Consider the following 13,599-nt stretch of genomic DNA (forward strand, 5'->3'; position numbering starts at 1 on the left):
CCCAAGGGCTCTAAAGAGGTAAAAAATTCCCCAAAATGGCCAAAAATTACACTTTTTGCCTCATAGTGTTCGATCCATCGATTAGATTTTCCTGAAACTTGGCCAAAATGTGGAGGTCGTTGTTCTTAATATAAATTCAGTATGGGTGACCCTGGCAAAATTCTGGTTCGCATCCCTCTAGGATTTTAGGGCTAAAAAAAACATGTCTTTTTGGAGCTCTTTTTTTTCATATTACTCAAGAGCTTGATACGTATACCTACATAGTAGTTTTCCATGGTGCTGAATTCAAATATACATGTTTTAAGGCATGAAACTGCATCATTTGTCCATTTTCACTGGGGTTTGGCATTCCCAGGAGCTAAAAATGGGTCACAAATGCCCCAAAATTGCAAAAAAAAAAAAAAAATGACACTTTTTACCCCATGACTTTTGTTCCATCTATTAGATTTTGCTGAAACTTGGCGAAAATGTGAAGACAGCATTGGCCCCTCGCACTTCTTACATTCATCATTTCTTCACTATTTTTTGTGGCGTCATCTCACATGCAGCACAAGAGGGGGAACCACGCACGTGCGGCTTGTTTCTGTTCTCTGAATGGCACAAGATTATAAACGTATAAATTGTATGTATCTTGTTTAGCTAAGGGATATGATACCGATGTATAAACCGAGTCATGTTGTATCAGAGAGTTATCACACGGGTATATATTACAATTCATATTTACTTAAAGATATCATTTTTTTAATAAGAAGAATATATGCTTCATACCTTTCTTTCTTCAAGAGTTCTTCTATCTTCGCTGCTGAGCTCCGTGATAAAACATGAAATGACCAACACTATAACCAACTGAGACCTCTGTTCTTCCTTCTTTTGTGAAACCACAGAACAACACTTTATATTTTTTAAAAATCTATTTCAGTTGTCTCAGATGGTCTTCACTAGAGCCTGCATTTCGTTTACATGCTTATTCTTCACAGCCTCGCTTCCTGGCTTGAAGTACGTCTATTCACTCGCGTGACTAAACTCCAACTCTTCAACTCTAAACTTCCTGACCTCAGTTCCGTTACGTTATCATTCAAAAAGCACACGTATCTTTTTGATGTCTGAAATCCAACTCAACAATGCACCAGCAAACCAGAACTTGTGACAGATGACACGTCAACTTCCGGTCACCTGCTCGCATACCTTCCGGTGCAAACGTGATCGGTCACCAAGTTTTACATGTTTTGAAAACCTTCACCTCTCTTGTTTACTTCGCCAATTCGATAATAATTACATAAACATATAGATAGATAAACAGATACATTGATAGATACACCGATAATTAGATAAACTGATAGATAGCAGATAACAGATAATTTGGTACTTGTACAGTTTAATCAAGACATTAAAAGATGAAAATATCGAAAAAAAAAGTTTTAATTGTACGTATCTGTTATGGAATGAAGTTCTCAAAAAAAAAAAATTCACTTAATTTCATCAAGTAGTTTTTTTGTTTTTTTTACAGCGATAAAACAATTTGTTATGATACCGAGCAAAAGGTTTGGTCTTTAGGAAGAAAAGTTAGTATAAAAGATGGGGAGGGAGTGTTAAGTTATCTCCCCATGGCGTGTTCAAAAAATTCCAAGATGTCTACATTCAACGTGCTGTCATAAAAACGTGTTTTTTTTCCGCTCTAAAAAAAAAACTATTCGATCAAATTAAGTGAAATTTTTTTTTCGGAGATCTTCAGTTCAAAACGGATATGGACCAATATAACCTTTTTTTGATGTTTTCATTTTTAATATCTTGATTAAACTGTAAAAGTGCCGATAATTTACTTTTTTGCTCGGCCTACTATATAACATATATATATATATACTAGCATTTCAACGCGGCGTTGCCCGAGTGTTTGGAAGTGTATGTTGAGCAAAAATAAAAAAAAAACGTCAATTTTTTAAAATTTGACCCCTATTATGACCCCTTAAAATTTATTGTTTTGGGCTCAAATTAAGTTATTAAGTTAGATCCATGTCCAAGGAATCTATATCTAAAATTTCAAGTGTTTAAACCCAAAATTGTCAGAGGAGTTTGGTAGAGTTCTCAAAGGTCAAATCGTTGAACTTTGACTCCTTAATAGCGAAATTTCTGGCCGAAAACAGATTACAAAGATTTCCCCAAATCTCAGTACCTGGTATATCAAATTTTGAGCCTGTAGACTGAAAATTGACAGAGTTATTGCGTTGGAAAATGTACACAGACAGACAGACAGACAGATACACAGACACATTCAGTTTTATAGATTACTAGCATGATTGCCCGGCGTTGCCCGGGTATTTGGAGGTGTATGTTGAGCACAAAAAAAAAAAGTGGTCAATTTTTTTAATTTGAACTCTATTATGCCCCCTTAACATTTATTGTTTTGGGATCAAGGAGGAGTTTGGTAGAGTTCTCAAAAGTCAAATCGTTGAACTTTGACCCCTGAATCGCCAAATTTCTTGCCAAAAACTGATCACATCGATTTTCCCAAATCTCAGTACCCTGTATATCAAATTTCGAGTCTGTAGACTTAAAATTGACAGAGTTATTGCGTAGGGAAATGTACACACACACACAGACATGTTCACTTTTATAGATATATATAAATAAACTTGCTTTATTTCAGTCAAAAGTCTAGAAGAAATATTTTCCTATCAAGAAAAACGGTCAACAGAAGTTGTGAAAGGAGCAGCGTCCATTGTGCAAGATTTGCTCCATCCTGCAGTTGAAGAATTACCCGTGCCACATTATTGTCAATTTTGTGGCATTTCCTGTCGAAATCAGATGGAATGGGAAAACCATTGTACTACAAATGAACACAACAAAAATGTCAGCCATGATCAGGAACAACAGTGGAACTACAGAGAACCACCATGGAATTACCGAAATGAAAAGAATCTTAAGTTATGTGAAAAGTAAGTAAAGTTAGGTTTAATTTTGTAAATTCCATCGTTTTGATTTTGTTGTTTTTTTTGTTTTTTAACAGCAGTTTTAGATTATTTAATTATTTCATGTCAAATCCGAATTTAAGAAAAAGTTTAATGCTTCATGGTTTTTATATCTTCAAATATTTATTTATTTTATTATTTTTGAGTTATTTTATATTTGGTAAGCGCGTGGTTACGACAAGTTGTGTCCAGCATGAGGAAAATAGCCACAAACTAAATAGTAGCCCGCACTGTCTCCCGAAAACATTTTTTATTAACATTACTGAACCCTATGCAACTTGTCAAAACTTTGTACATCTATTGAACCCCTTACAATTTGTCGAAACATTGTATGTCGACTGAGCCTCATGGAATTAGTCGAAACATTGTATGCCTGAACCCTCATATAATTTTTCGAAACATCTGTCTACTGAACCCTATGTATGTTGATTGCTGTTATCTATATATATATAGTCTTTGAAGTTTTTAACCTTGAAAACTATACAAAAAAAATATTTCTTATCATTCGTTAGAAAACCATCTAGTCAGTAAGTCATCTAATCACCTGCAATCACTGCATCAACTCGCTCTCGAATTTACTATAATACCAATAATTTATAAGATTTTACTATAATACCAATAATTTATTTTTCAAGGGATCATCAGTTGTTTACCATGAAACACTGTTTCGGGGATTTAAAAACAAAACAGTATATTACATCATGGCTCCCCAGCAGTGTTGATCAAACACCACCACCCTTAATCTTAATCTATATATATAAAAGGCAAAATGTGTGTGCACATTTTTTGTGTCCAGCAAAGACTTTTTTTTTGGGGGGGGGCGGTTCTCCCTGGGCTTACTACTTTTTAGAACTTTTTATATACTGTGTAAATTGTAATATCTATGATTTTTGAACGTGTGTCGCGTCTAGATTTATTTACGACTTTTACAAAATTCTTTTCGGCTCCCCTCGTGTGTGTTCGGCTTTTTCGTATAAAAGCGAAACTAATCTGAAGCGAAGGCAGTTGTTCCCGGCTTTCGTTCCGGGAACGTCCTGAAAGCAATAAAGCTTTGATCGGTTAGGGTTAGGAAACAAACCGCTTATATCAGACAATTGCTATTCATTGAAGCCTTTTTAGATTATTTAATTATTTCATATCAAATCCGAATTTAAGAAAAAGTTTAATGCTTCATGGTTTTTATATCTTCAAATGTTTATTTTATTATTCTTTAGTTATTTTGGTAAGCACGTAGTTATGACGAGTTGTGTCCAGCATGAGGAAAATAGCCACAAACTAAATGCTAGCTCATGTCACAATAACAGAAGCCTGTTCTTGTAAGTGAGTAAATAAGAAATAGGATAGTCTGTTTATTTAAGGCGGCTTAACTTTATATTGTCATCTCCGACAACTCCTCCGACAACTCCTCCGACAACTCCTGCGGCACAGTTAGATGGTCGGTTGTTTGTTTTTTTTTACGGCATATCAACCTTTTTCATCCGAATCCAAAGATTTTGAAAAAAAAATTTTTAATAGAATATATTTGTTGTTTTCAAGTTAACCCATAGTTGGGACTCTAACAGGTACTACTGTTACAAAAACAGAAGCCTGTTCTTGTAAGTGAGTAAATATGAAATAGGATAATCAAGGATTCGAACCTGCGAAGCTAGATTTGGAATTGAAAATTCCAATCATAAGTTAAAATAAATACAGAATGTTATTGAAAATAAGGAATGTGGAATCGCAAATGTTTAGCCCACACAAAATAGTTAGATATCTGTTTATTGTAAAAGGAATGTAATGATGAAATTGTGGCACTATTTCCTTGTGCCACTGTTTCTAACACACTCTGCAGCATGGACGGGTGGTAAATTGTCCATGAGCGTAGAGATACAAAGAAACCCCTTCCCATAATCCCCTTGCTATCTTTCTGTCCCTTTTTCCTGCACGACCACCATGATGTGAGGACGCATAGACTGTCTCTCCGTAAATGAGGGGGGCCACCCCCTCCCTCAACACTAGTTAGGGTAGGTTAGTTAGCTTTGAAAAGCCTATTGTAAAAATTAATTGTAAATTGTTTTTTTTGTAATATATATTGTATCTCTAATGTAAAATAAAATAGTTAGTTATACCTTTGTATATTACAATTGTGTCGCGTGTCATTTTTCTTGTGTCTGCCATGAATGCCTTCATAAATGTCTGAAGTCGAAGGGCGGCCCTGAGGACAAGGAGATGAAGATTCCCACCAGAATGCCACCAGGGTGAAGAGATCATCTTGAGAAAGGAAAGGAGCCACACCCAAAACCAACATCTCAGGTATGATTTTCTTCTTACTACACAGACCCTAATGACTGGCCCATCTTCATATCTTCCCGAGACCGCTTTAAGACATTTACTATAACACGTCTGTCGGTCACACCTCAGTGACCGGCTGATAGTGGTATAAATGGTTGCCTTAAGACGCAGGATTGACCCTGGTTAATTACCAGACGGATCTCGTCGCATCTGTGTCGCAGTATAAATGATGCACTATGACCAGAACATATTGTTTCCCAGCATGGAAATAATTTCGACCCTTAAACCCACGGCACAACCAAAAATAACGACCACTAGACGAATCGAATAAAAAAAAATGGTCCACGGTCTTTAAAAACGGAAAAAACTATTTCTGGCAAAATTAAAAAAAAAAAAAAAATGGCAGACCAGTACACACGCGCACAAAAAAAAAAACGCACTCAAAAAGGAAAATTCAGAACCTGAACAAAAAATTGTCTTGCACCTACAAAAAAAAAAAAACAGTTTACAAAAGATCGATTTAGAAAAAAAGAGTATTGAAAGTAACCCTTCGAACAAAAAAGTAAGAAATGTGTCCCACACAAAAAAAAAAAACAGAGATGAGAAAAAAGTGTCTCTAGAATATGCAATATCTCTTTCTCTCTCACGCTTTCTCTCTTTCTGTCTCTCTCAAGATATATATCTATATGTGTGTATATCTATGCATCTTGTTATTACATGAAAAAAAAAAAAAGAAAAAAATCCTTCAAACACGAAGCTCGAAAAATAAATTTAAAGAAAAAAAAAGGAAAGAAAATAAAGGATACCTAACATTTTTTATCTGATCTTTATTTCAGGTTTATAAAAATATAGGACTTTTTAAAAAATTCTTTTGACTTTGCAAGTGTTAGATTCAGATTTGAAAAAAATAGAACTTTTACATTACATTTTATTCCATGAACAGTTGATGTGTTTATTTTTCAGGTTAGGTACCAATTTACGCTGAAACATAAGGGGACTTTTTGATTTGATAATGTTTTTTATTTATTTTTTTTGTCTGTTAAAAAAAGAAAAGAAGGGAAAGAAAAAATATTATCGCTAAAAATTTAGATTACATAATACGAAGTTTTCTTTGTGTGAGCGCCTTACAAAATTGATAAAAACAAGATTTTTTCTATTTTATTTTTTTTTAAACTCGTAGAAATGTTTAATGTCTACCTGTCACTCATTTTTTAAAACAATGGCCGCACATGGGAAAGATAAGCTAAGATGACCTCGTCATGGTGTTTGTGAGGTTGTTAAGGGATGGGTGGTAGAACAACGCTACCTGCCTCTCTCTCTCTCTTCTTCTCTCTATCTCTCTCTCATTCCCTTACCTGTGAGGACGAGAGAGTGACTTTTAAAATCGTCGAAGATTTTTTTTTTGTTATTACGTAATGGTGTTATGAGGGTGGTGGGGTGTGTAATGGCATCGCTCTGCCTCTATCCCCTTCTTTTTCCCCTCATTCTCTTTCTCTACTCTTGCGTTTTAATGATTGTATAGCTAAACCCCCATGGCTGATTGCAGGAGGGCATATAATAACGAATTAACTTGGAGTTTTTTTAAATTTTTCTACCAAGTTTAAAGAACAAAATTATTTATGCTTCGTTAAATTACATTAAATGATGTCTTCAATTGTTTTTTTTATTAAAAATAAAAACTGAGACGATTATTCAAACAGCACTTAAAGTACTTTTTTGAAGTCTTCGAGAGTTTGGAAAAGCCAACTGTTACATGATTACGTTCATTTTTTGAGAGTTCTCTGAGATGTTCATAGTTTTTCTTAAAGAAAAAATTACGCTATTACATTTCGAATATTCTCTGAATTTTTAATAATTTCTAAGGAAATATTGTTTGACTAACGAAAGAGATTTTCCTGAACTCTAGATGATTTTAAGGAAGAATTATTCGAGCAAATTCTTTAATTGAAGGTTTATTTGAAATTGGACCGTATGATAGGGGTCCCTGAAATATTGACTGAGGAGTATATACGTAAAATTGAATCAATTATTAAGAAAAAAAAAAAGATTTCCTCAGTCTAGAAAGATCTCTCTTTGATTGAAACTTTAATTTTTTCGAGCTGTTAACTATACAGAACTGGTCGTTAACTAATGTGACTCCCAGGTGTGGCGGGAGTTTATTAATTCGAAATAATCCTTGTGAGTGAGTTTAGGAAAAGAATTGCTTTTAAATGATAAAATAATTACTTTGGAAAATAAAGTTAATTAACGTGAAATGTTTCTGAATTCGAAATGACCTTGATAATGACCTATAAGAAGAAATGATTTTTAAGAATCAATTAAATAACTTTAAATGTACACTGAATTTTAAAAATAATAATTACGAAATGAAAAATTTGGGATGTTTCTGAATCTCATTGTGAAGGGTGAATTGATTCAAAATGAATTGTCTATGATCTTTTCGGAAGATTAATTTTAATAATGAACCAAATGTTTGGAATAATTTTTGAATTGTATTACGAAAAATGGGTCTATTCGAAGTTTATGACCTTTTGAGAAGATTGGTTTTTATAATAATAAATGAATTACTTTGGAAAGAAGTTAACTAACATAAATTGATTTTAACGATGAACCAAAATACTTGAAATAATTTTTAAATTTGGGAATGAAATTTTAATGATCTTTTGTAAATCAAGTTTTGAAAAAATACACATACTTTTTAAATGTACCCTGAAATTTGGGAAAAAGTTAATTATGAATGTAATAACTGAAATGCGTTTGCATTGTGTAAACAAATTCTAATTGTGACCGAGGTGCTCTGAAATGATTTTTTAAAAATGTTTTCTTTTTAAGAAAAAAAATTGTTAACACCCTATTTCATTGATTTAATGTATACCAGGTTTCTGAATTGTTTATTTTTGGAAATTTTTTCCCCCCTAATTGAGTATTCTAACTCATGAAGGCTGAGTGCCCTTCTTAGTTAATTCTTTATATAATTAATAAATATTCCGTGGTGGATAGTTTTTATTGGTCGCTCGGCGGCAGACTCCTTGCTCTAACAGAATTAATTGGATTAGAACCTCTGAAGACCAAGGTTTTACTAAATCCATATAGGTCGGCGTGATGAGGTCACGTAACCCCGACTTATCTAAAATACATTATACTGGTTGCTGAAGAGAGCGTAAGTCCAGTAACTGAAGTAATAACTTGGAATACATATAGGTCGGCGTGATGAGGTCACGTAACTCCGACTTGGTTAAAATACATTATACTGGTTGCTGAAGGGAGCGTAAATCCAGTTACGAAAATAATGTTATGCAGACTAAATTAAAAAACGTATAGGTCGGCGTGATAGACTCACGTAGAATCCGGCTTAGTGAAATACGTATAGGTCGGCGTGATAAACTCACGTAGAATCCGGCTTAGTGAAATACGTATAGGTCGGCGTGATAGACTCACGTACAATCCGGCTTAGTGAAATACGTATAGGTCGGCGTGATAGACTCACGTACAATCCGGCCTAGTGAAATACGTATAGGTCGGCGTGATAGACTCACGTAGAATCCGGCTTAGTGAAATACGTATAGGTCGGCGTGATAAACTCACGTAGAATCCGGCTTAGTGAAATACGTATAGGTCGGCGTGATAAACTCACGTACAATCCGACTTAGTCAAATACGTATAGGTCGGCGTGATGAACTCACGTAAAATCCGGCTTTGTTAAAAAATATTATACTGGTTGCTTAACAAAGTGTAAATCCAGTAACTGAAATCGTGATGCCATTGCCTCGATGGAGGGCGAGGATGATTACCCTCTCTGGTATTTGAAGCAGTATACCAGCCTACCAGGAGCCTGGTGGAAAAGATAACTTGCTTCACTGAGTTCCTGATGGAACGTAGAGCATGGAGACATTGATTGCTGACGGCCGGTTGACGCACCATTCACGGAAAATTAGGGACTTCTGAAATTTATGAATGCTCATAAATTTCAGATAGCATAGGGAGGGATGTGGCACTATTTCCTTGTGCCACTGTTTCTAACACACTCTGCAGCATGGACGGGTGGTAAATTGTCCATGAGCGTAGAGATACAAAGAAACCCCTTCCCATAATCCCCTTGCTATCTTTCTGTCCCTTTTTCCTGCACGACCACCATGATGTGAGGACGCATAGACTGTCTCTCCGTAAATGAGGGGGGCCACCCCCTCCCTCAACACTAGTTAGGGTAGGTTAGTTAGCTTTGAAAAGCCTATTGTAAAAATTAATTGTAAATTGTTTTTTTTGTAATATATATTGTATCTCTAATGTAAAATAAAATAGTTAGTTATACCTTTGTATATTACAATTGTGTCGCGTGTCATTTTTCTTGTGTCTGCCATGAATGCCTTCATAAATGTCTGAAGTCGAAGGGCGGCCCTGAGGACAAGGAGATGAAGATTCCCACCAGAATGCCACCAGGGTGAAGAGATCATCTTGAGAAAGGAAAGGAGCCACACCCAAAACCAACATCTCAGGTATGATTTTCTTCTTACTACACAGACCCTAATGACTGGCCCATCTTCATATCTTCCCGAGACCGCTTTAAGACATTTACTATAACACGTCTGTCGGTCACACCTCAGTGACCGGCTGATAGTGGTATAAAATTTGTTTCTGTGAAAATTAAAATAAGTAATTTAATCGTCAATTGAAATTATAAACATATTTTGTAAAGAGGTTACTCGAAAAATAGGTTACTGAACTCGGGGATGTCAGTGTGGCATGTTTTGCAACGTGACGCATGTCAAGGTAACGTGCTCAATGAGCACATGTTTAATCATGTGATGACGTGACGAGTTCTCAATATAGGTAGATTTTTAGATGCAGTCTGGGAGAAAGAGGGGAGAGAGCCGCGAGAGAGAGGTCAGAGACACCTGCTGACACCAAACCTTGGAAGCGAAGGTTAGAGAAGAAAAGCCATGTAAAGAAACTTTGAATTCCTCAAGCGAAATCAGGATCGGTCATGAAATAAAGGACGTCATCATGTGGTTTTGTATCTGCGTCGTTGTGTTGTTATTCAACAGAAAAGGTATTGTCCATTTATGTTGTAAGAACCTTGATAAAATCATCATCTAAAAAAATGTGTTAGAAAGTATAAGTGTCAAAGTATAAATGTTATAGAAACACTCCCGTTCACAGAACTGTCAAAAGTATAAATGTCAAACTCTCGGTCTATCTATCAAGATATTCATAAATCTCCTTCTAGTTGAATTACAGGCTGGGTGCTCTTGTAGTAGTATGTACCCTGTCTCTTTATAAATAAGAACTCATGTAACATATGCTCGCATATTTGGTACCTTCAAAAATAAAACCCCCACGTAACAGCCCGCACTGTCTCCCCCCAAAATTTTTATTAACATTACTGAACTCCATGCAATTTGTCGAAACATTGTACATCTATTGAACCTCTTGCAATTTGTCGAAACATTGTATGTCTATTGAATCACATGCAATTTGTCAAAACTTTGTACATCTATTGAACCCCTTGCAATTTGCCAAAATTTTATACGCCTATCCTATTGAACCCCATGCAATTTTTTGAAACATTGTATGTCGACTGAACCTTCATGGAAAGTTGAAACATTTTATGCCTGAGCCCTCATATAATTTGTCAAAATGAGAAAACATGAATTAACAAACAAACATATATTTAGATTTCAACAATTTTACAAAAATGTAAAATATACTTTGAAAGACCAAAATTTGTTGAAGTTTTAAAGTTCTTGAATAGGAAATATACAAAGTTCATTTCAAAGTTCCGTCGTATGTGTGCGTGTTAGAGTTTACCTTCTGAGTGGCATGTATTCACTAGAGAGCTTTATGTAATAGAGCGCTTATGGGCACGTGTGAGAAAATATTTGGAACAGCAGCCAGTAAAGCATGTATGCAAATGAGCAAATTGCTAACAATTAATAAGTAAGTAGTTAAATCAGTGAATGAAAAGATGAATAAAACCAAGAATGGGTCACCAGTTAATAAGTGCTAACTCAACAACAGGATTTGGGGAATGAGATGAGAAAACGTTAAACAAAATATATTTATATAGCAACAGTTTTACAGAAATGTAAAATATACTTTGAAAGTTTTAAGCTCCCGATAAATAAGAACATCTAAGAAATATCAAAACAAAATAAAAACAAGATTCGTTTTTTTTATTTCTTTATTTGTGGACTATTATCCTCATCTTCATAGTTGTTGTTTCTTGATGTTTCAACTCATCCTCTGCCCTTTGTTAGGTAGTTAACCGCGATGGGATATGAATGCCAAGTCACAACTGTATCCCTAGTAATTACTGCCTTCCATAGTTGTTGTCTCACCACGTTGTCAACTAATCTTCTGACCTGCTTGCATAGGATTTAAACTGCTATATTCAGACAATGCTTACCTGGAACTGCAGAGACTCGCAGAGACTCACCGTCTCTATCAACTGCGGGGCCTGTGATGTTGGGTTTCTGTGGTTTCAGTTGGGCATTGTCTGAAGATAGCAGTTTCAATCCTAGCCAAAGTTAGTCAGAAGATTTTTGTGGACTATTATCCTCACCCTTCATAATTGTTGTTTCATAACGTTTCGACCAACTATTTTTCTGGCCTTCGTCAGGTGATTAACCACGATGGGGTAGGAATGCCAAGTCACAACTGTATCCCTAGTAATCACTGCCTTCCATAGTTGTTGTTGTCTCACAATATATCCGGTACTCATACTGGACTGGTGGCTGAAGTGTGGTGTCTGCTCAGATGCCGCACTCAAATTAATTGTCCTTAGTCAATGGAGGGGGAAACCCTTCTATACTAAGGCAATTTTACTTTTGCAGAATGCCCCTTTTGAGGGGAGCTGGTTATCTCCCACATTAAACTGATCTTGTGTCACATTTTGTTTCGTGGGAAACAAATAAATAACCAGTTGAGAAACTTGGCATTCCTATCCCATTGCGGTTAACCACCTGACGAAGGCCAGAGGAATAGTTGGCCGAAACGTCATGAAGCAACAAGAACTACAAAGATGAGGATAACAGTCCGCAGATAAATAAATAGATATATAAATTACTCATCTCAAATGATTCTAATAATAAAATAAGATTCGTCATGATAATCTATTTAATTTCTTGGTCATCAACGTGTGGAAATTTCTGGAACTCTGTTCCTGCTGACTGTTTTCCTCCTACTTATAGCCTCAGTCTTTTTGAGACTAAAGTCAATAGTCATCTACTGTCTTTGTGATAATCATCTTTCGTTCTAAGAAAGAGAAAGAGGGATAAATAAATACCTGGGCGGAGGTAGGTACGTTTGGCAGTTTTTAAAACTTGTCCAACACATGCCTACATGTAAAACGGACATTGACCCAAATATGATAAAGTGGAGGCAGACGGGAAGAGAAAATTGTAAAGTTGGCCTACCTTACAGATACAGGCATTATTAGAGAAGAGTATACTGCATAAGGAATTTCCAGTAGTGAACATTTTTTAGAGTTTTTTTTTTTTTTTTTTTATTCCTTCATAAAAAGTGGAAAATATTAGTGACTGAAACATTTTGGCCTATTATCAAGTTATCTGTTTTTGCATCGCCCAGAACTGAGTTATTTTTTTATTATTTACTAACAGTTCAGCCTGGCTTTGCTCGAGCCCTATGTACTGTTCATAACTTGCCCTACGTGTGAATACAAACATTTCAAATGTTTAGACCAAAATTTGTCTGAGTAATTTCGTAGAAACTGCAGAGGTCAGGTTTTTTTTTTTTTTTTTTTTTTACTTTGATTCCAATTTTGACCCCTTAACCATTTTTTGGGGGGTGGGGGTGGGGCTCAAATCAAATTATAAAGTTTGATCCATGTCCAAGTAACCTACATTTAAGATTTCAAGTGTTTAGACCCAAAATTGGCGAAGGAGTTTGGTAGAGTCTTCAAAGGCCAAATCATTGAATTTGACCCCTTGTCAGCCAAATTTATGGTCGAAAACCGATTGAAAAGATGTTTCCCAAATCTCAATAGTCTTTATGTCAAATCTCGAGTCTCTAGACCGAAAATTGACACAGTAATTTGGTAGGGAAATGTACACAGACATACACACATACAGACATTTTCACTTTTAAAGATATATAGATTTGCTATAAAAATATAAAATTACTAACTTGATCTCTATCATGCTATGAGTCATATTAAGAAGATTCAATGTGTTAGCTGCTGAAATGGATTTTATATGAACAAAATTTAATTCATTAAGAGTTTGAATTTCTAGTTATACACTATGAAATTTTACTTCTGTCACACGGCAGCAAATTTTCTAATTTCTGTAAAGTTTCCGAGTCGACTATCGTCGTAGTCGTAGTTTTTCTACCGGTGCGTGCG

At 35.3% G+C, this 13,599-nt stretch overlaps 1 protein-coding gene and 1 long non-coding RNA gene across 7 annotated transcripts in view; both read left to right on the forward strand.

Annotated features, from left to right (window-relative positions):
- The window catches only part of LOC145266358 (uncharacterized), a 165,834-nt gene that overhangs the window by 88,810 nt on the left and 63,425 nt on the right, over positions 1 to 13,599 (forward strand). For all 6 annotated transcript variants that reach the window (XM_080121976.1, XM_080121978.1, XM_080121979.1 and 3 more), the window contains one exon: positions 2,645 to 2,933. In XM_080121976.1, coding sequence (XP_079978102.1) covers positions 2,645 to 2,933 — 289 coding nt within the window. The remainder of the gene's footprint in view (positions 1 to 2,644; positions 2,934 to 13,599) is intronic.
- On the forward strand, positions 4,755 to 9,480 carry LOC145266359 (uncharacterized). Its single transcript, XR_013864705.1, has 2 exons — positions 4,755 to 8,561; positions 8,905 to 9,480. It is a non-coding gene; the product is annotated as an uncharacterized LOC145266359 (long non-coding RNA).

This window comes from Euprymna scolopes, chromosome 41, assembly GCF_053919585.1.
Source record: "Euprymna scolopes isolate OS-2025 chromosome 41, ASM5391958v1, whole genome shotgun sequence".
Classification (NCBI taxonomy): domain Eukaryota; kingdom Metazoa; phylum Mollusca; class Cephalopoda; order Sepiida; family Sepiolidae; genus Euprymna; species Euprymna scolopes.